Genomic DNA, 24,305 nt, shown 5'->3' with positions numbered 1-24,305 from the left:
CAGAAAAACACTTTGCAACGGGGGTCATAGGTCAACGTGTTAATAACAGACCGGAGAGTGAAGCAACCACAGCGTAGGTTGATGTTTGAATCATCCGATCACTGTTAGTACATCGTCTCTATACATGGATTCATAGAACTGGATAAAAGCTGCACTTCTAAAAGAAACTTCCCCGATTAGACCACAATTTTAAAAAAAAGAAAGACGCCTGTGAAGCTGCAGATATGACACCTCCACCTGCAGACAAGGTCGATTATTAGTCTCTCGCTGTTTTTCCATCAGCGAGACTCGATGACCTGTAACCTGAAGCTTCCCACAACATGAACCTTTGACAACTTGTAGGGTAAAGGTGCTTTTCCATTAGATCTTACATACTGAGAAAGATCAGATACATATAATTGAAAAGGCCGTTTAATGTAGTTGAGATGTGATGACACACAGGGTTTCTGCAGGACTCACAAAGTATAGAACAATAACTCATCATAATGAATGTGACCCAGATAAGCAGCAGAAAATGGATGGATGTTATATTTTTTAGGAGACATTTTTTTGCCTTTATTATAGGGACAGTGTAGAGATGACAGGAGTTGAAGGGAAGTATGATGGGGGGGGGGGATGACAGGTAACAAAAGGTCCGCTGCTGGATTCGAACTGCAGACGTCGCAGTTATAGGACATGCGTCTTAACCAGCAGGCTACCGGGGCTCAACAGGAGTGACAATGTTTGCTGCAAACTCTACAAAACATAAAGGTTAAACAGCTTCTTGCAGCACAATCTACTGTCACACCAGTTTCACTTGTAGTTTATAGATGTAGAACGTCTCCTGACAGCCTGAAAAACACAAACACTACTAATGTTACTGTCTGCAGCAGGAAGGAGACCATATTCAACATGTTTTTAATACTTTCTAAGACCCTTTTTATGAAGGAAATGAAGTCAGTGTGTTTTTTCAAGACCTGTAAAAACCACAAATTGGCAAAATCATTAATTTTCTATTGATAGCTGATGATTTGGTATCAAACCTCAGTAGTTTTTGGTGCTGACTGAAGGGTAGGGTAGTAATCTGCCTATTATTTGCTTGATTGTTCGTTCAGTTTATAAAAATAATAAAAACACCCACAGTGTAGGGTATTCAATGTGAGCAACAGTCCAAAAACCAAAGATATCTAATTTACTGTCATATATTAAAGAAAAGCAGTTAAATCAGCAGAGACTGTTCAGCATCTTTGCTTTAAAAATACCTGTAAATAATTAATATGTTATTAAAAACAGTTACTAGCTGAACATGTTGAACATCAGAGATGAGATGTAAGAGATGATGTGTTTACTGTCGACCTCATCGCTGCTGCTCAGTGTGAGGTCGGTATTTCCATTTCCAAATTAGAACCGAATCCAAAATGCCAAAAACCGAGCAGCTGCCAAAAAACTGGAATTTTCGGTTCTGCTTCTCAGTTCCTGAACATGATAACCTTTATTATTGCAAACAAAGGATGTGGCTATCTGTCTACATCACGCATCAACCTGTCGAGAGAGAGAGAGGGAGCGACTGGTTAGCCCAACCTGACCAGGCTGACTTAAGGTGGTCTGACCTTTAAGGTGGACCAGTTATTCTTATTTTACTGACAGTCTCAGCTGCTCCTAAACAGAGAACTGAGAAACGTCTGACTGCTGAGTCTCACCCTAAGTTTTGTTCAGTACGTATAGAACAGAGTGCGAGTCTGTGGTCTGCATGCAAGTCCACAGCTGTCTGCAGATGTGTGAACTGGTGACAGCGTGCAATGTAACAACAGAAAGTACTCAAAACAAAAGCAGATTGTTCTGAATTTGCTTATTTTAATAAAATAATAAAAGTAAACTCATAAAAGAATAAAGATATTTCTGTTATCTAAACATTTGACCGCTTTTTTTTTTTTTTTTTTTTTTACCATATCGGAGTCGAAACTGGGAATCAATAAGAACCAGAACCGATAAGCAGAATCTGAATCGATTAAATTAAAATGATACTCAACCCCGGGGATCAGTGAAAGGAGAAGAGAGGAAGAAGAAGACAAAGAAGAAGAGGAGGAGGAGGAGGAGGAGCGACCCCGACCCTGTAATTATCAGGTGGGAAGCAGCTGGCGTGAGGCAGCAGCAGAGAGTGCTGGGAAGGTGTCGACCATCACCATGGAAACGCTCCCAAACCGCCTCCTCACCAGGAGACGGGAGCAGATCTGAGAGCAGCTGGTCAGAAAGTGTCGCCGAACTTCATCCTGCCATCCTCCTCCTCTCAACCCCAGCAGAGGTCAAAGGTCAAAGCTGACTCACTGGATCATTTAACCCTGGAGCTGATGACATCACTGAGGATCAATTACCGGACTGGACTGAAGATACGACACACGTCGCCCTACTGCGTATGACTGACACCACAACTGATTATTATTTACTTTATTGATTAACATATTGGTTAATCAATAAAGTAAATAAGGAATTATCAACTCTTCAGTCTAAAAAGTACAGGGTTGTAACTAACAATTATTTTCATAATCGATTAGTCAGACAATTATTTTCTCAATCATTATGTTTATGTTTATAAAATCTCAGAAAATAGTGAAATATGTCTGTTACAGCTTCCCAGAGTCAAAGCTGACGTCTTGTTTTATCCGACCAACAATCTAAGACCCAAAGATGATCAGTTGTAGGACAAAGAAAATCATTAAACCACAGATTATTGGGAATTTTTACTCAAAAAAACAATTATTTGATTATCAAAATAGTTGCCGGTTAATTTTCTGTCAGTTGATTAATCAATTAATTGTTACAACTAAAAAAAACACATAAAATATTGATAGAAATGAAAGTTTAAGTTCACAGAGTCCAAGCTGACGTCTACAAACGTCTTGTTTTGTCTCACAAACAGTTTAAAACTGAAAAATATTCTGTTTATTATGATATAAAATGAAGAAAAGCAGCGAATCGTCATATTGGAGAAGCTGGAAACAGAAAGTGTTTAGAACTGTGACGATTTATCGATTGAGAGGAAATTTATCTGCAACTATTTTGATAATTATGATTAATTTTTCAAGCAAAAACGCCAAATTGAATATTTTAAAAGGTTTTGGATTGTTAGTCAAACAACACAAGACACATGAAAACATCTCCCTCAGCTGTGAGGAATCATAACGAAGCATTGTTCAATGTTTCCTGACAGTTCATAGACTAAATATTTAATCCAGAAAATAATCATATTAATTGATAATGAAAACAATCTTTAGTTGCAGCTCTGGTTCTGACTCTGTAAACTCCTCCATATCACTATAAACACAACATCTATAAACATTGTTTTTAGACTAAACAATCAATGAAAGAGCGATAAATACACAACGGATTAATCAATAATGGAGATAAACCTTACACAACACAACATGATGACCCTTACTGACCTCAACCCTCGGTCACCTGACACACGTTGCCCTGAGCAACCAGGAAGTTACAATAAAAACAAAACTCAATCTCCACTTGAAGACTTCTCGACACGTTTCCTGTCTCAAAACATCATCAACATCTGCAAACCTGACGAGACGGACTGACAGGAAGTGAGATAGATTTTGGTACCTGAACGGACGGATCAACGACATCCCGACGTTTGTTCCTGAGTGACTGTTGCCGTCAGACAGAAGGGAGGAGAAACAAAAGAGACCCCCAGGAGGAGAAGCTGCCGTAACCTTGCCGACCGGCAGCTGATAGCAGACACCTGAGGCCTTTTGTTTAAACTCCATCAGTGCGTTACTGCGGCAACATCTGTCAATCACATGTTAAACCGGCCAATCAGCGTTCAGGCTGATGCAGGAGTCAGCAGCTCGACACACCAGACAACCATGAACTAAAGATGCTTCTTCTTCTGAGAGCTGCAAACAGCAAATATGTTCATTAACTATTCAACTGTTAAATCGTCCAAAATGTCCAAAATTTCTGAGACTGAGGTTTGAACTGTTGGTCAAACAAAACAATCAGACCTGAAACTAACATCTGATTAACAGACTGTTCACCCAAAGTTGCGTCCTGGTCACAGTATTACAGTTCTTCTTCTGAGTTATTACAGTTTTACACTAGTTAAAAACACTGAAGTTTCACTGTGATTCCAGTGGAACTAATTGACTTTACTGTGATCAGTGGATTCGCCTGCAGAGGTGATGTAAACAGAAAATGTTTTCACATCAATTTTGTTGAACTCTGATCTGCAAATTAACACTGTTGACCAATAACAAGTCGTCTTGACCTTTGAGTGTTGATCTTTGAGAGGACGGACGACCAAAAGGAGTCCAGAATGGATATGATTGCTAATTAGCTTTGTTGAACTGTTCACTTTGAATCTGTCAGAATAAAAACTGTTCCACCACAGAGACACATGGTTCACAGACAGCTGCGAGACAGGAAACGATGGTACAAACAGGTCTTTTGAATAAACTGTGTTATTGTTAGCATTAGCAAGCTTATTTTTCTTGTGTCCAATAACTTTATATTGAATAAAATGATGTATGAGAGAAATAGAGAAAAGAAACTGTGAGAGTCATTGTGACTGATTAGCTACTAGTTAGCAGTTAGCTACAGCAGTTCACCTATTAATCCTGTTAGCAGTCACTACGTCATCAAGCTGCTAAAACCAAATCTTTTGCAAAGATAATGGGATTAACTTCGCTGTGCCACTTTCTGATACACAACAATAATGAACTTTCGACTTTTAGATGGTGGACAAGTTGAAAAGGATCCAATCAGCTCAACAATAACCTGAAACAATCCAACAACAGCATCACAACTCTCTGCTGCTGTGACTCTTTACCGGTTAGCTTAGAATATCTCAGCTGTCTGCAGTGAATAAATAAAGACGATGTCATAACCATCACTGGATCACTGGTGAAACTGGTGATATATAGAATGACCCCATCAACCTCAGCTGTAAAAAAAAATATCACAGTATCGACGTGCAGATGGTGTTTGATACCAGATATTTTACCAGACAGTTTAAACAGGAAACTCTCTGCTGCAACTTTTAGCTCCTTCTTAAAAAACTCCTATAAGATCTTCTGTGAATACAACTGCTGTTCTCCAAATTTGCACATCTAAAGCCTGCAGCAGCAACTTTTTTTTTTTTTTTTTTTTAATGCATCATCTGTCCTCAAGGTTTGACTTTAAGACAAAACAGCTCGTATGAATGTAACGCCGTTCAGACGCTTTGACTCGGAAATCCCAGATGTTGGCACACAAAATAGTTGCGGTCACGAATCAAAAAGCATCTCATGGTGGAAATCAAAGAACAGGATCATCACTTGACTCTAATCAGCTGAGCCGGGAGCGGTTTTGTTGGCCACGTCTCACTCAGAAAGATTTGCATGTACTTCAGATTATTTCCTTCTTGTTTTGTTTTGGTTTTTTTTTACCTTGGTTTTGCAGGCTTTGACAGATTGCAGGATGTTCTGACAGGAGATCTGCTGAGCATGTTTCCTGAAAATCCCAAAGCTGATGAAGACTGGCTGGGTGTGTAGCTTTTACTGGTTTACCGACTGTTGTTGTCGTGGTAACAGGAGGAACCAGCTTTCCAGCTCCTCTCCTTCTCCTCTTAAGAGAATAAAAACATTAACATGGCCGCCTGGAATGCTGGGAAACCCCCCTGAAGACCAGAACACCCACCTACCAACCTCCTCTTACAGAAGAGAGGGGGGGGGCGGGGACCTGTTTTTACACCTCCGCTATTGGCTGCGGAGTTTTAACCAGCAACACACTCGCGGCTCTGATACGATGTTGTCCGGGGCAGGGAAACACCAGCCCCCACTCCTCCTCTCCATTCAGTCAGAGAGGTATTCATTACAACAACAAGCCACATTCCTTACAAGGTCACTCACTCACTGAGAGAGAGAGACTGAGAGAGAGAGAGAGAGAGACAGAGAGAGAGAGAGAGAGAGAAAGAGAGAGAGAGAGAGAGAGAAAGAGAGAGAGAGAGAGAGATTAGTGGTACTGATCAGAGCTTCAGAGAGACTCTCTGTGTGTGTCGGAGCAGGCGGAGAAGTTGATGTGATTACCTGACAGAATCTCAGCGGACCCGCTGACCCGCAATTCACACCACAAGCTGCTTGTTTTAAAGTGTTGCTCCGTTGAGGATTGGAAGTCGAGCGAGGTTACACAAGGCGGACAGACTTCAGCAGATAAAAAAAAAAATACTATTTATGTTTTTCTTTTTTTCGGGCCATTTTCAAGGTGATTGTGGTTGAATCATGGAGACAAACAATGAGACGATCTGCTGAAAACATTCTTGTTCACTGAATAACACACGACTTACAAGGTCAAGAGGTACAAGACAGAGATAGTGACTACATGTCCCAGAGAGCATTGCAGTAAGAAACTTCCAGTCAGCTAGTGACACATACGGAGGAACTGAACTACTGATGAGCTGCTGCAAGAATTGTAATTGATTCATTAATGCAAAGTTAACTATTTTCAATGTGCTTTACTGTTAAATAAACTTGTTCCTTGTCATGTTTAGCTGTCCAACAATGATGATATGGAAGGATCAGTTGTAGCTGGTTAATTGGTTCGTCAATCAACTGAATTAAAAAAAACAAATAAAAGTTAGGCAAAAGTGCAAAATATGTGCTAGTTTCAGCTTCTCAAATGTGATGATTTAACACTTTTCTTTGTCATATATGATAGAAAATGTAATATTTGGGGGTTTTGGCCAGAAAATTTAAATATTCAGGACTTTGAAAAGATTAGTAATAATTCTTAACATCCCTGCACAAATGCAAACTACATAGCAAGAACACTAGAAGAGCTGCATCACTTTCAAGGCTGTTATTATTATTATGAATACATAAAAATGACAGACAATGCCATAAAGTTATGAACTCTTATTACCAGATATTTCAACTGAGCATCCACTGCATCTCACAACCAAAACAGATAAACAACTCAACATTTAGACAGAAACTAACCTTTTTTGTGCACATAGTAATAACTCTGTTAATGTGATTTAAGGCATCTTCACACGGTGATTTTGAGCTGTCCGAGTTGACAATCATGACAGAAACGTGGTGAAATCTTTGGTCGTCAATCCAAAACAGTGTCCTAGATCTCACTGTAAGACTGGCTGTTACTGACACGGCCAGAGTCTGACCAATCAGATTGCCCTGTAGTAACTTTAACTGGCCTCGGGGCCTCGGGGCCTCGGGGCCATGGGGCCGTGGGGCCAAGGGTTACACTGAACCCTGGCTTGCTCATGGGAGGGAATGTTGGGTCTCTGTAAATGGAAGATGATGGTCTTGACCTGCTCTGTGTGAAAAGTGTCATGAGATAACTTCTGTTGTGTCTTTGAGCTGTATAAATAAAACTGACTAGATCTATCTAGGCTCATGGATGCATCATGTAGTAACTACTCGCCATAACAAACTGACATAAAAAGCACTGATTAGTCAAGAAGAAAGCTGAGTATTTACAACAGATTGACATAACTAGAGCTGAAGCAATGAGTTGATTAATTCAAATTTAAATTGTTTAACAATGCCAAAACATTATCTGGTTCCAGCTGCTCCGGCGTAAATGTTGATTTAATTTGGGAGTGCTGTTCAGGCAATAACAAGACATCTCAATATGTCACATTGGGCACTGGAAAAACAGTGGAGGGCATTTTTCACTGTTTTCTGACATTTTGTTGATCGGAGGCCCTGGCTGGTGTAAGATTTTAAACGAGTAAATCATTTGTGTTCGTGCTTCTCTGGTATGACTCGCTTCATTTTTTTTTTTTTTTTTGAAAAATAGCACGCAAGCACTGATAATAAAAATCACACAAACACTAACACAAATCAACAAACTCCACTGATGATGTAACTGTTTTCCAAGCATCAGTGTTGAAACATTTACTGCTGTTGTCTTTTGAGTTATAGTTTACAGAGAGCTGTGACGCTATAAAACGCCTGGAGTCAATTTATGTCCACGATGCCATGTATGAGACTAAATTAACGAAGAACCACAAGAATCCTTTTATAATCCTTTCTGTCACCCTGCAGAACAACTTCTACACATTACAATGAGTATCAAACTACTCATGAAGATGATGTCTAATCTTTCCAGGTGGTTCTCGTAGCGATCTCCGTCCTCAGAGAAACATGTGAACAACAAAACAACAACTGAATCTCGTCTTCCTCGTCTTCTTCTCAGTTGGCAGGACAGCAAAACTGCACTACAGCCACCATCTGGTGAGACAGACGGCCAGCTGACCGAATCACTGTTTTATGTTCATGATGTGATCTGTTAATGATAACTGCTGCTAATCAGCTATATAATATAGACGTTTTAAATGATCAATCAAAGTTCTTCTTCTGCCACACGGTGCCTCACTGGGCAAGTTCGCATCATCACAAGGCTGCAAACATTAGCTGATTAATCAACTATTTTTGATAATCAATTGACAAAGTAAGTTTTCAAGCAAAAAATCAAGAATATTTTCTAGTTCAAGTATCTGGATTGTGAGGATTTGCAGCTTAAATGCTATATAAATTAACTTCACTATTATTATTTTTATGTAATAGTTAACTGAATATATATGTTTTCTTTCTCCTGTACTCAGGTCTAATGATGATCTTCATTAAAGATTAATCTCTTTATTTTCTCCATTAGGGGAATAGTTGTTTGGTCTATAAAATGTCAGAAAATTTGGAAAAATGTTGATCACTGTTTCTCAAAGCCAAACGTCCAGCCCACACTGAAACTCTGAGCTGGTGTTTGAAGATTTACACACTCTGGAAGCTGCTTCAGAAGAGCTCAGTTTTGGGAGAAAAACACAGTTTTAGTTTGGACAGAGGGCTGAAAGACGGCGAAGATGTGAAAAAGATGTGTTTAGAAATTAAACCAGTTTAGTGTGGACATCCTCTTAGAATACTGGTTTATTGCACACAATGCATTAATCTGGTTCTTCAAAGTAAGCACATTATTTGTGTGTATGTCAGACTCAGCAGAGAGAAAGGCAGAGTCCTTGAAGACGAACCGCACACAGTCGCCCACCTGCAACACATTCTTCTCCTATCAGCAGTTCTGGGAAGCGCTGGTCGCCCTGAACACACGTCTGAAAAGCCACGTCAAGGACTGAAGTTACACATAAACACACACACACGTGATGAAAGCCATGCTTGAGAGGCCTTCAGGGAGAAGGTGGTGATAATACGCATTAAGTGACAAAGTCTAGTATTAGTGCAGATTTTAACAGAATTCCCCAAATTGGCAAAAGAAAATGTAGTGAGTGCTTGTTCCCGTCCACTACCGTTGAGGAATGTGATGGAAATATGACATTTCTGTTAGTTTAATGAGTGACATTTAAAGGGGATCTATAATACTCATTTCCAGCTGTATATTTTTATTCCAGGACTCCACTAGAGTAGCTTTGCATGATTCATAGTTCAAAAAACTCCTTATTTATCTTATACTGGACCTTTCTGCAGCCCCTCAGTTATGTTTCTAACAGGTAGTCTTCGCTCCTGTCTCGTTAAGGCTCTGTTCTGATTGGCCAGCTTTCCAGAAGCCTGCCAAGGGGGCAGCCATATCAGAGTCGTGTTAAGTTACTGCTGATGAAAACCCCAAATTTCCTGTTTACTGCTTCATATTAAAAGCGTTTACATGACTTAATAACAGGAGACTTTTATTGTGAATAATTTACAGGAAATTAAACATGTTCCTCACTGGATTAGCAGAGCTTTGTTAGCGGCGCTAAAAACCGACACAACAACATATGGAGATATTCGGGGCTCTTTGTTGAGCAAATCGCAAAACGCAGGGAGGAAGAGTACAAGCAGAAACAGCCACAGTGATGATGATGTTTGATGAAGAGCTGCAGACGACCAGCACATCTCCAACAGGTAAACTACTTATTTTACTTTGCCCTGCTGTGTAATGGAAAAACACATGGCTCGGCGTGACTACACTGTGCACGGAGCAGATGACCATGTAAAAAAGTCCATCACGAGCCCTCTTTGGCTTCGACTGAAAGTAGAAAAAACTGTCGTAAACCGAGCGTTCATCACTTCTACATACGTTCTACATATGTTTACCTCATTATCTGACACATTGGCCATGTTCTAACATTAAACATATGACTCAATAAGGAAAAGCGTAATAGGTCCCCTTGAAGTCTCGGACTGTAACTAACGACTGTTTTCATTATGGATTAATCTGTTGATAATTTTATGTGTCTGTGCAATTTCAGAAATGAGAGAAAAAAAATTCTAATAACTCTAGGAGATGTACTTTTTTGTCCAATTAACAGTCCAAAACGTAAATATATTCACTTTACTGTCATATATGACTGAGAAAGCAGCAAATCTTCCCATTGAGAAGCTGTAATCCAGACTGTTTGCTTGAAGAAATGACCAAAACTATGAATCAATTATCAAAATAGTTTTTCTGATTTCAGCTCTAAATAGCTAACTTTGCACTTCTGTCACATTTTGTTTTTTATAAGCACGTCAAATTTTCCACATCAGCCAAACGGGAAAATATTTTTTTGTGAAATAACTTTTTTTTTCGTTTGAATATCCAGCGTTTCCACTCAGGTGTTTTTATGCACATGGATGGATGGAAACACACTTATAGAGGACCGGAGCATCATTCTTCACCCTGAAAATTCTCCAACGAAAGCTGGAACACCCTCAACATCCCACCAAAAAAAAATCCCTCAGTGCCCTTTAATCTCACTAAAAACGCCTCCTTCAAAAGTCCCAGGAAACTTCATGATGGGCCTCACTGCAACATATACCCACAATCCCTCTGAACTCCCCTCAATGACCCTTGAAACCCCCTGAAGGACTACTTGGAAACTCCTCCTTGCTCTCTCACGCACCCAGAGGAATGTTAGAAATGAACAACAGGTTAGCAGTTATGTCTCCACGGGACGCCGACACACTCCAAGGACACTGAAATAACATCTGGGATGGAAGGGAGGGAGATCCACAGAGATGGAGGCCCAAGACTCCAATTCCCAGAATGACGGTGGGGTCTGAGAATCTGGGGGTTTCAGGCGGTTACAGTTTGACTTTTTAAAACGGTGTCTGGAATTGAATTTAAGACTAATTCAAAAACAAAAATGAATGTACAAGGTGGGTAGGAAAAAAAAAAAAAAACAGGTCAATTTCGCCTACTCTTGCTGTCAGCCTCCCGCTGAGGAAACATGTGACTGCCGAGGAGCTGTCGCAGGGTTCAGACATGTGATTCGCTCTGTTCGACATACTTCCAGGAACCCCGGCTGCAGAGCAGAGGTGTCAGGGGGCCCGTTAGCGAGATGTTTTAATTTACTTTTTCAGCGAACATGCCTTCCCCCTCGTCCTGCCTCATCTTCTTCTTCTCCTCCTTTGTTTTTTTTTTTCCCAGAAAACCTTTCGACAACCCCCGAGAACAGAGCTCGTAGCTCTCTGCTGTAGGTTTTATGTGCAGGTGGAGCGTCAGCCTGGGCAGGAGCCATTGTTTCATACCTTAATACCTTCCAGACTCTGTTTTACAGTGTTTGGCTGCTTTAGATGAAGAAAAGTGAAACTGCAGTGGAAAGAAATAACTCAGGCTATTGTCAGCATTACAAAAATATATGCTGAGCTATAAAAACAATAAGGCTGAAATAAATCAAATGTCAGGGGAACTGTGCAGAGACAAGTTCATCCAGTGTGGCTGACTCGGAGGCTACGTGACAAAATGAAAGATAGAGCCTGACCAATATATTATATGGTGAATATCATCAGCTGATTCTAGCTTAGTAAAAATAAATCTGTACTGGCCAAAATGTCAACTGATAAGCAAAAGGAAATCGCATTAAAGGAATGCCAAACATATGTCTAATGTATCTTTGAAACAACATCTCCATTACACTGTTTATCCACCAGTGAGCAATGACAAGTTTATGTATCTTTTCTTACATATATTTTTTTGGGTAGTTTTTTTAACTTTATTTGAAAGCTGAGAGCGCTGAGAGTCAGCAAACACATGTACCTTCAATGAAAAAGGTACAAAAAGAAATCAACGAATTACTTTACATGTAAATAGACTGTATTTAAGGTTAATTTCTTACTTTTTTTTCATTACAATACTGAAACAGCCTTGAACTGTTCTATAATATTTTGAGTGATTGTCACTAAAGATTTGTACATTTCTTGTAGTCTGGGCTACTGGCAGCTTTAAGGTCGATTTATGGTTGATCAGAACTGGTTCTTACAACGTGTTACCCGACCACTTCGGAAATCAAATGTGTTTATGATCGTTCCGAACGGCTTCGCTCAAAAGGTGGAGTGAAAGTCGGCCATCACAGAGTGGGAGGGAGACTGGAAATTTTCAGATTCCAGCCTGGTAAAGGTGAATATTTTCTGGTTTCTTTAGTTCTCTGTGACAGTAAACTGAATATCTTTGGGTTGTTGACTGTTGGTCAGGAAAAAAGAATCCATTTGCAGACATCACCTCGGCCTGTGATCGCCATTTTTCATAATTTTCTGACATTTTCTAGACTAAACAACTAATCATTTAATAATACTGATACTATGTTAAACTGACAAAATGATAAGTTAGTGCTGAAAACGATAATACTTTGCATGTGTGGTAAGAACTGTGATAGAGACAAAAATGGAACCAGAATGAACCAAACTGAACCTGGACTCTGCCATTTGCCAGATGACCGATTCATGTTTATTTTCTAATCAAACACCACTGGGGCTGCTGGAAATATCCAGATGTGACGTCACATTTTCTAAATCTTGCTGCTCACAGGAAGAACACCCCACCTCCATCTCTTTCTCTAACCTTTCCTGTCTGCCTTCGCTGTAAACTGTCCAGTAGGAAGACAATGCTGAACTCCTTTGACAGTCTTTACTTTGTGTTTAGTCTGAGTTTTTCTTCCACGTAACGCCATCTGTTTCTGTTTCTGTCAGTGGTGTTGAAATAGACTCGCTCTGTCTTCTGCCTCGGGTGATTTGGCCACAGTGGGTCAGACAGAAAGTGGCTCTTGGAAATGTCAAGCACTTACACTGAACTCAGACATTTCAATTGTAAAATTTAAAGCAGCAGTCCGCTGACAGCAGCTCGGCCTGTGTCGCATTAAGCTGCTTATACGCTTCACCACAATTATGTTTCACACAGCAAAACGTCAATTAAATCATCATTTATCAACCAAAGACACCAGGGAGCAGAAGGTCTCATGTGCTGGTCAAACAAGAGCAGAAACAGATTTCTATTTGACATCAACAAACTGTTGTAACCCTGAATTACCAACCAATTTAATCCTGGATCAACAGCCTGTTTAACCCTGGATCAACAGCCTGTTACCCCCTGGATCAACAACCAATTTAACACTGGATCAACAACCAATTTAACACTGGATCAACAAGCAATTTAACACTGGATCAACAAGCAATTTAACACTGGATCAACAACCAATTTAACCCTGGATCAACAACCTGTTTAACACTGGATCAACAACCAATTTAACACTAGATCAACAACCTGTTACACCCTGGATCAACAACCAATTTAACACTGGATCAACAACCAATTTAACACTGGATCAACAACCTGTTTAACCCTGGATCAACAACCAATTTAACACTGGATCAACAACCAATTTAACACTGGATCAACAACCAATTTAACACTGGATCAACAACCAATTTAACACTGGATCAACAACCAATTTAACACTGGATCAACAACCAATTTAACACTGGATCAACAACCAATTTAACACTGGATCAACAACCAATTTAACACTGGATCAACCACCTGTTTAACACTGGATCAACAACCTGTTTAACACTGGATCAACAACCAATTTAACACTGGATCAACAACCTGTTTAACCCTGGATCAACAACCAATTTAACACTGGATCAACAACCAATTTAACACTGGATCAACAACCAATTTAACACTGGATCAACAACCAATTTAACACTGGATCAACAACCAATTTAACACTGGATCAACAACCAATTTAACACTGGATCAACAACCTGTTTAACACTGGATCAACAACCTGTTTAACCTTGAATCAACAACCCGTTTAACCCGGATCAACAACCTGTTTAACCTTGAATCAACAACCCATTTAACCTTGAATCAACAACCCGTTTAACCCCGATTCAACAACCCGTTTAACCCCGATTCAACAACCCGTTTAACCCCGAATCAACAACCCGTTTAACCCCGGATCAACAACCCGTTTAACCCCGAATCAACAACCCGTTTAACCCCGGATCAACAACCCGTTTAACCCCGAATCAACAACCCCTTTAACCCCGGATCAACAACCCGTTTAACCCCGGATCAACAACCCATTTAACCCCGAATCAACAACCCGTTTAACCCTGAATCAACAACCCGTTTAACCTTGAATTAACAACCCGTTCAACTCTGGATCAACAACCCGTTTAACTCTGAATCAACAGTACTTTTCATCCTGAATTAAAACCCTTTTTATCCTGAGTCAACGGCCAGTTTAACCTTCAACACACAGCCAGACTATAAATAATAAATATAAATAAATACATAAATGAACAGTGTATTTACTCCTAAATTAGCAAACTGTTTAATCCTGAATCAGTTGTTTGATTTTGAGTAAAGAGCCCGTTGACATCTACAGTCTTTAATCCTGAGACAACAAGCGTTTAAACTTTCACTTGAAATCCTTAAATGAACTACACATTTGACGACTCCAGATGACTCCCGCGGGCTATGTTATAACTGATTTGTTTATGGAGAAGTTGGCTCAATGGGGAATTAGTGCTGCTAAACTGAAGAGAAGGTCAGACAAAACAAAGACTAAGATCTGCTGGAAGGATCAACAACCACAGCAATATCTAAAAACAGAAACTGGGTTAGATTAGATTACTTTGTAAATAGCTCAGATGATTCTCAGATGATGCTATTTTAGCCAGCATATAGCAACTGTACTGTGCAGTCTGTGATATTAACAGTAAAAACTGCACTTTAGGTCCTTATATTTAGCGTTTATAAGCAGTGTATAAACAGCTAATAAATATATTATAACACATTGTAATGTTATGTTATGATGATTTAAGTTTTTCCTCCAAACTTTCACTCAAATTAAATCCTGCAATGTGTGAAATATCACAGATTGATGGGACCTAACGCAGGAAGGGGAGATTTTTCCATTACAGCCAAAAGCAGATTTATTTGAAAAAGTCAGATAACTGTGTAAAGATTTAAGTGGCCAAGCTCTTATGAGGTCAAGAATCTGCAAAACTAACAGGCAGCTGGGTCATTGCTTGCATTTAAGAGGTCAGAGGTGACAGCGAGGCCTCTGGTTTAATATGTCTGACGGACAGAGGAGGACAGCTAGCTGGAGGACAGCAGTGGAGAGTAAGTGCTGGAACTTGGCAGCCGAGCGTTGCAGTGCTGGATAACAGACAGCTCTGAGCGGCTGATAGCTGCAGCCCGGAGTGGAGGCCAGCGGGGAGGTTTGGCAGGACTGGAAACATCAGCACTAAGCTAAATTTGGTAAGAAGATGAGGAGCTGTGGAGGAGATACTGAGCAGACAAAAACCTAAACTTCCATCTGGAAAACCACAGTACTGCTGCATTAAAGTACAATTCCAGTGTGACTTTTTTTTTTTTTTACATCCCACTCATCGCCTCAGGAAACATTTGCCATTTTGCCTTCTACTCTAAAACACTGTAAATATCACATGTTACTCAGGAGTAAAAATGATGGCAGCCACTGAAGGGACTGACTGTAAAAGTCGACTTTTTGCTTGTTGTTGAATAATTTATTCTGAAAAAATTGAAATGCAATAACAACCCAGACTGAAACTTCTTTTCACTGTTATATACTTTATCCATCTCTACTGAACTGGACAAGAGCTGAAAATGTGATTTGTATCTGGCATGGACTGGGATTTGATCATTTCCTCATGGACCCAGATGGATTTGGTGTATAGAAAATATCAACTTTCAGCTCAGCTAACCATCATTGATATGAAAACACATTTGAGCTAGCTAGCATTAGCTACCCAGCAGATAGGGCCAAACTGAACAACTGGTTTCAAGCGTTGAAGAGCTGGGAGTCGACTGAACGGTTTCCAGAGATGAGACCTCTTCAATTAACACAAACAGAGAGCACAGATCAGTCTGGAGAGACATTTTCAGTCTGTCCTTCTCATAGATGAGACTGTTAACTTCACTACTAGATATCCAGAGCTAGGGAGGAGTTCTGATCGCTGGTTTCCATTTTGGATCTGGTCCCCGGTTGGCAAAACACCCGGATTCCTTAAACTCAGATGCTGACAAATCTCTTCTCAAGCCTTTAATCAACATTTCATGTATGATGCTGCTCGGCTCGTTTTCAGGTTGTGAACGTTAACCAGTCCGCTGCTCAAAACTGTCACGTTTCTACCAACAAAAGGTGATCTTCGAGCGGTGCTTATTTTAACCAAGTCACCACAGACATAAACGGCAGCAGGTGCACATATAGTCTAACTGTTCATTTCACAGTTTACTGGACTGTTGTGTGTGTGTGCTGCTTTAACAGTAACCTTTTTGATTTTTTTACACTTTGTGCAAAAACAAAAATATAGATATAACGCCCATCCAAACACTGAGCAGTTTATTATATTTAGTTAAGTGAACAAAAAAGGTTCAACCTTGAAATAAGAATCTTGATTTTTATGATTTAGACATTTCACACATGGTGCAAAGGGAGAAATGCTCTGAAACTAATTCTAATATATTGCGCAGCCTAACAGTAGCATAAGGCTGTGAACATTAACATCAGCATCTTTGCAAAACGAGGCTGCTGGTTAGTTATCTCTCTCTCTCTCTCTCTCTCTCTCTCACACAGTTCGTTCAGGGTAAGTGACACTAAACTAGGAGGTTATTTTAGGGAGAGTCTGAGGGAAAAGACACAGCAATTTCCTGTTCCACAGTAAACTCCAACTGGAAACAATCATTAATTTCGTCAGACTGAGAGAGAGAGAACAGTGAAAACGTTACTGAATGGATCGACTAAAACACACACACCAGCTCTTTGTTACTAGTCTGGATGTTCTATAGATTATTATTTAATATTTATTCTGCTTTGTGAAAGCTACAGACTCACTTCAGTTTTACACATGAAAGGTCACTTAACTTGTCAGGAGGAGTAGTGCTCAGCCTGTGGAGGAGCTTTGTGAAGCGTGAAAAAACCCTGATGATGTCAGAACCGGACAGTCTAACAAAAAAGATGCTGCTGGTTGCATTGTGGGAAATGTAGGATCCAGTGTTTCTTGGGGTTTGACTGTGAGATATGACCAAAATCTCATATCCAGTTACACATTTTCTGTAAATTCAGTGAGTAAATAGTTTATATAAATGACCGAATGGAGAGACCTATTGTGTAGGTGGTAAGAGAGGTTAGTGGTTTCTGAGTCTGTTGTGGGGATCGGTCTGCAACATGATCTGTTAAGTATGGTTTTGTGGTTTTGCTCCTTGTTTTGTCTCGGCTGGTCGGAGTCCTCCTGTTCGGAATTAACCCTTTCTGTGTCACGTTCGCTCTCCTCCGTGTTTGTCTGTGTTGCCTTCGTGCAAATTTCCTGCCAGCATCCGTGTTGTGCAGAAGAACACAAAGCATTGTCCAAGTGACAGAAAGATATTGCTGTATATATATGTATCATCATATCGCACAGCCGTAGTCTGACTCACACTAGGAACTAGAAGTCAGGATAACTCGATCTCTCCCTGCTTTGTTTTCCGTCTCCTCTGAGTTTCACAACTTTAAAGAAATCACTGCGGTGCAGCTTTTCACAGTGTCACATTAATACCTCACCAATCCACAGACAGAGTGCAGAAGACCTTTCAGTTATCAACAGGATTAGGTGAGATCATCCGCAGCTTGAGGATTCAAATTCTGAGTCTCAATCCAGCATTACATTTATATTTTTTGCTCTTTATTTAACCAGAGGAGTCGCATTCATCTCTGGTTAAAATTACAGCACAGTTATGTTCCGAGAGCCAACACACACAAAGGAGAGATGAATAAAAAAAGAAGAGTACGGCATTATAACTCAATATTTTACTGAAAGTGTTCTTTAGCAACGTACGTAATGTTCAAACATGTTAAACAGATTAAAAAATGAATCCTGTCTGCTTCCTCTTACCTTCTCACCGCCGACGACTTTCTTCAGGTTTCGGCATTCACCGTTGTCCACCTCCTCTTGCTCCGTTGTCATGGCGACAGGCTGGCCAATCCCCGCCGAGTCCAGTGCCATATTTCCGAGCTGCTCGGCTGCAGCTAACTCAGGGTTTTGTTGGCCCTCGAACGGGCTGCTGCGAGGGGCCCCTAAAGGCAGGATGGGGGCCCCGGACTCTTTCTCAGTGTTAACCACAACCTCCATTTTCTCTTTCTTAGTTTTCCCAGACACCCCGTCCTTGTCCTTCTTTACAGCTGGGAGGGTACGCGAGGGTTTACTAGACTTGTCAGTTCCCTTAGTCGGGGTGGAGTTGGGGTTCTGGGGTGGCGGGTCCCCAGGGGCCCGACCTTGAACCTCCTTCTTGGCGCCGTCTGAGACCGGGGCCTTAACGCTCTCCTTAGAGTTTTTACTACGTTTGGATTTGGATTTGCTCTCTTTGCCCTGCGCGGCGGCTACAGGACTAACGAACTTTATATTGTCAGGTAAAGCAGCCACAGCGCTGGGAGGGGCGGCCATGCCCCCTCCCTCCTTACTGCTAGACATCTCTAGTTTGTCCTTCTCCAAGTCGGCGTCCAGGTCGATGATCAGATTGCCAACACCGATATCCCACTCATCGCCACTGTCGTACGTGTCCACCGCGTTGGAGTCCACACCTTTCCCGCCTGCAGGGCCGCTGCTGAGGGACATCTTAGTAGGAGCGTCCCGGAGCGCCGCAGGAGGGCCGCAGGAGGGCCGCGCTCCTCCCAGCCGCAGGACGCCTCCTCAGGGCAGGACCCCGCGCCTCCTCCCTGCTCCCCACATCGCCTCCTGCACACAGGACGAACAACAACAGGTCAGCGATGGAGGAACCAGCAGCAACAGGCAAGAAAACAAATATTATCAACCAGTATAATAATCTTTTTGTCCATAAAGTGTTGAAAAATGGTGAAAACGGTAGCACTTGTCCCCTTATTTTTGATTTACAATCAGCTTACAAACAGTTAATAAATGTTTATAACACACTATAATGTAGTTGTAAAGCAGATATCAGTGTTTATGAATGTATTTGTCAACAATTATAACTCCTGTGGGCACAGATATCAGGATAAAATGTCCTTATATCTGCTTATACCTACATTATAAGCCAAAAATCCTACTACCATCCTGTACATAAAGAAGATTAAGATCAACGTTAAATATAGATAAAAATGAAGCACACTTCCTCTTTAGATTTTCAGTGGTCACAAGAGTAAATGAGTCTAAAGCTCTGTGCTTTTATTTTGAACATCCTGCAGCAGCAGCAGCCTGAAGTAGGAGATCAGGACAACGACCAACACGACATTACAAGAAAAAGATTAAATCTATCGATATATATTACAGCGCCTGCCCTCCTCCACCCCCCACGTGCTTTCAACAGCATCAGACAGATGATATGAGAAGACCGTCTGGCATGCAAACAGAAAGGAGACAGAAAGCGAAGGTGTTTCCTGAGAATATTTGAGGCCTATATTTCAGACTTGTGAGCGAGTTGCAGAAAAAAGCAGGAGTGAAACTGTCCTGGAGGCTTTGAAGGCCTGTTTGTTGTGATCACAGTTGGTCTGGTTCCTTCCTGTCGACTGGTTGTTTTTTGTTTGTTTTTTTTTTTGTTTGTTTTTGGGACAGACTGGTGAAGTGGGTGGGGGAGAGGTTTATTAAACACATAAAGGCTGTATTGTGCAACAGTCAAAGTTTTTCAATACAACATCTGAAAATAGTAAAAAATAAAAAAATTAAAAAAAAGTCCATCGCAGTGTCCTAGAGCACATGGTGATGTCATCACATATCTTGTTTTGTTCAACCAACAGTCTGAAACCCTAAAATACTACATTTACTATTATATAAGACAGTGTTTCCCATACATTCATTTATTTATGGCAGCCTGCCACAATATCAACATTACACCACATATTGATTCTCTATTTTAGTAGCTGCGTCTCTCTCTCTCTCAAACGTATGACAGCGGACCGTGTGTGACTAGCAGGATGTTACATCCTCCGGTACAGTAGGTGGCAGCATGCGCCTTTAACGTTGGTTTATAGTCCTCCGGTAAAACAGAAGAAGAAGAAGAAGGAGAAGGAGAAGGAGAAGGAGAAGAAGGAGAAGAAGAAGGAGAAGAAGAAGGAGAAGAAGAAGGAGAAGAAGAAGAAGAAGGTTATATATGTGCTTTTCATTAAGCTAACGTGTCTCCTCGCGTCCCTCATTCGCGTCTCTTCCTCGTGTCTCAGCTCCTCCCGGCGAGGAGGTGCGAGGACGGAGGAGTTTAATTCACCAAATGGGACGCAACACTCCTGCGTCACTTTGAAGAGACGACAAGTATTCATGACGTACGTTATCGTAAATGTCAAATATAAGTCAGCTATCAATATGTAGAAATGATCAAAACTCTACAGTTTAAACTTAAAATTCATGTGCAGTTAATTAACACTTTAAACTGTTACGTAATCATTTCTACAGCAGCGTCCGGCTGTCACACCATAAGACACAAATAGACAATTTAAATCCGTTAATTACTGAAAGAACAGAAGCGACTTAAAGTAGCAGCAAAAACAGCTGCAGGATGTGTCTAAATAAAATATGGCTTATCTAGTTTGTGAAAGTCTGACATAATTTTCAGGCTTAGGATGATTTTATAGGAGACACACAGCTGTGCAGAGTCATATTTTCCTGAAGGAGCTGAGATGTATTTGAAACGGAAAAGAAGAAAAGGAGAAGCTTTTTGGCTTCTGAGGAACAATAATAAAATCACAAGAGTGTTTTTTATGATTAGTTCATGATTTACTAATTTTTATTTTATTAATAAATATAAAAAGCTGCTGCTGGTGGTGTCATTAACGTATATTAACATTATGACATTATGGCTGATTCCACAACAGCCTGACTGTTTACTGTCCCGTCAGATCAGCTGACCGATCAATACATTCGATCAAAGAGGTGTTGCCATCCTCTCTCCTCCTGTCCTTGAGGTGCATCTAAGGTGGAAGATCCTTGATGATGATGGAAGGAGAGTGGTTTCCGGGTCACGGCCGGAGGACGCGAGGAAATTAGCATAAATTAGCTTAATGAAAAGCGCCCCAGATTGCCGGCTTTTCCCGCTTATCCCCTCAGAGAAGTAGGCTGGTCGAATCAATCTGGTTGGATCATCAACATCTCTGCACAATATGTCCGACACTGATGCACTGAAGTTAACCCTGATAAGTCAGTCTATCTATGTTCTCGACACAATCTCGGAGATCCAACTCTTCACATAAGTTATTAACAAGCATGCAGGGCTCCGACAGACGTTAAATTAACTTTGTCAGCTGCCGCCACAGATAGATTCTACTTCTGTAGGAAACACTAAGATGAAGAAAAGCAGGTAATTCTCACATTTGAGAACCTGGAGCCATTAAATATCTGTTGTTTCTGCTTCAAAAACGATGATCTATCTGTAATATTTATCTGTGAATGCAGAATATCCAGCCTGTAAAATGTTCAAATCCTGAGCTTTCATCATCAGGAGAACTGTTCCCAGTTTTCTTCATCCTGACTAATGAAGAGCTGTCATCTTTTAGTCAAATTCCACAACTTCCCAAACAAGCTCCTAATCAATCACACAACTTATCTAATCTAAAAAAAGTGAAAGTGAAAAATCTCAACACTCGTCTGCACTCGATGGAAGTGTAAACAGGGACGCCGAGTCTGTAGAGCTTATTGTGTTTGATGGATTGAGGTTTGGAGGGATAAACAGCTGCTTTTCTTGTTTTAGCCTCCATCATTCACACCGGCCTCATCCTCTGCAGTAACCCTGACGCTCGCCATCATCAGCCAAAAACGATGACTGCGCCTTTCCACCCGCCGCTGAGCCCCCGTTCGTCTGTCGGCAGGATAATTTGAAAACATTTTCTCAGATCACCATGAAATTAATTTGACAGGGGAGGCTTGGATCCAGGAACAGCACTGTTGGACAAATATAGATTTTTTTTTTGAGCCCAAACAGAGACAAAGATCTGATTCTAAAATCCCCACAGGATGTTCTACGAGGTCAAGAAATCTATTTTGAAAACTTGAAGCTATGGGAGTGATGTGTTTAGGTCCTGTCAGCGGAAGTTCGTGTTAATAAAAAGAGACGTTAACGGCTGATTTTAGTCAGAAACTGAAACTAACGAGGTCAAAAACTGAATTACTATCTCGTATCATTTCAGAGCTGAAAGAACTAAATCCTGTTATCGATCGGCGTTCGGCGTCTCCGGCTTTTTATTTGTGAAGATTTGAGGCTTTTCTTTGTCGTATGTGAGAATAAACTGGATTCAGGCTGCAACTAATTCATCGTTCTGTCAATAAAATGCCAAAAAAAACGTCTTAAAGCTCAAAGAGACGAATATTTTGTGTGATCAACAGTCATAAAATCCAAAAGATAGTCAGTTTTCTATTATGCATGACAGAGAAGCTTCAAATTATCACATTTGTGAAGCTGCAAACTAAAACCAATTGAATCCTGCATGCGGCTGAAACTAAGTCTAAAAAAAAAAAACTAACCAGAAATAAGATTTGAATGTGTGATTCAAACACTGGCAACAACAACAACAACAACAACAACAACAACAGGATTTTGAATCAACCACACATGAAGCTGCAGCTGTTTATCGTGTGTGAATCAACAATAAAAGAACATATATTGACGTATGAGTCATGTTTAGAAGGATTAAAATAAGCTGTTATGACATCAGATACAATCCTAAACTGTGTTAGAAATCTATTTTATTCATAAATTAAACAACAACAAAACCACTGAGCCATGATTTATAGTAAGCAGAGAGACAACAGTCCTGAATAAAAACTTATCATTCGGCTCTTGATTAAAATCTGCGTATGAAGCCGTTTTCTACAATCTGTACACAGGAAGTCAAAAGTTCATTCCGACATTTATTACCTCCTGACGTAAAAAAAACAACGATCATTTGTGTGATTTGATGCCGTTTCCTGTCAGATGAGGCTTCATATTTTTTTGCTGACTCTACTCCCTCCTCAAAGTCAGCAGGCTGACCTTTGACCTCCCGTGTGGCGGGAGCAGTTACTTAACACCCTAACTGCCCAGCTCCGGCCAATCAGATGTTGAATCCTTCTTCTCCGCCTGAATGGCTGAGAGGCCAGATGGTCAGACAGGAGGGGAGGGAGGGAGGGAGGGGCAGGGGGGGGCAACGCTAATCCTGCTGCTAATAACACGACTTCAAATGCTCCGACGACACACGCGTCGATCGCTCTGACAACACAGAGTAAACACACACACACACACACAGGAGGCTTATATCAAAACACACGGCAAACACGAACCCAGCGCTCCACAAACACACAGCAGAGACAGAAAGTGTAGAGCAAACAGATGATGAGTTGGATCAGATGACATAAAGTGCACTTTTCAAAATGGTGAAAGACTATTTGTATTAGTTAGTTTGTAGAAAGATCATTTTCAGACAAGACTGTTTCATTTGACTCTCATAGATCTGTTGATTTAGTCTATAAAATATAAAGTTTATATATAAAAAAACAGAGAAAAGTGGAAAAGTCTCACAATTGAAAAGCTTGGACCTTGATAAATGATTTACATTTAATCAATTCTCAGAAGTGTTTAATTCTCTACTGATAGATCAACAAACCTCAACACTTTCTAGTAGTTTGTGCTAGCAAGGCTGCAGCTAAAGCTAAATTTTTTACAATCCAAGTGTTTTTTAAACCTTTAAAACATCAAAAAACAGTGAGATATGTCTCACTTTCCACTAATCCAAAGTGAATTCTTCTAATTACTTCCTCTGACTGACTGACAGCCAAAAAAAACCCCAAAGATATTTAATTTGCACTGATACAAAGCAGAGAAAAGCAATAAATAAATCCTCACATGTGTGAAGCTGGAAGCTGCAGAGTGTTTTGCTCTTTGACTTGATAAATGACTCAAACAATTCAAAATCGGCAATAAAAATTGTTTTTGGATAAATTTCTGTCGATTGACTAATGGATTAAACGACTAATCATTTCAGCTCTGACACACAGAGTATCTGAGATTGTACTGAGAGTTGGCATCACATGATCTGATTGGTCAGATTTATAAGGTTGTTTTCTTCTTAACCGACACCCAGCCCTGTG

General features: G+C 40.5%; 1 protein-coding gene across 2 annotated transcripts in view; it reads right to left on the bottom strand.

Annotated features, from left to right (window-relative positions):
- Window positions 1-24,305, bottom strand: part of znf609a (zinc finger protein 609a) — a 59,809-nt gene that overhangs the window by 11,820 nt on the left and 23,684 nt on the right. Inside the window, exon 2 of one of the 2 annotated variants that reach the window (XM_067590710.1) lies at window positions 18,138-18,977. In XM_067590710.1, coding sequence (XP_067446811.1) covers window positions 18,138-18,857 — 720 coding nt within the window. In that variant the 5' untranslated portion in view covers window positions 18,858-18,977. Of the gene's footprint in view, window positions 1-5,414; window positions 5,614-18,137; window positions 18,978-24,305 lie in introns of those variants that run through there. The other variant, XM_067590713.1, reaches the window with a different exon arrangement.

This window comes from Thunnus thynnus, chromosome 5 (genome assembly GCF_963924715.1).
Source record: "Thunnus thynnus chromosome 5, fThuThy2.1, whole genome shotgun sequence".
Taxonomy (NCBI): Eukaryota; Metazoa; Chordata; class Actinopteri; order Scombriformes; family Scombridae; genus Thunnus; species Thunnus thynnus.
The sequence above is the reverse complement of the archived record's forward strand: the minus strand, read 5'-3'. Positions and strand labels throughout refer to the sequence as shown.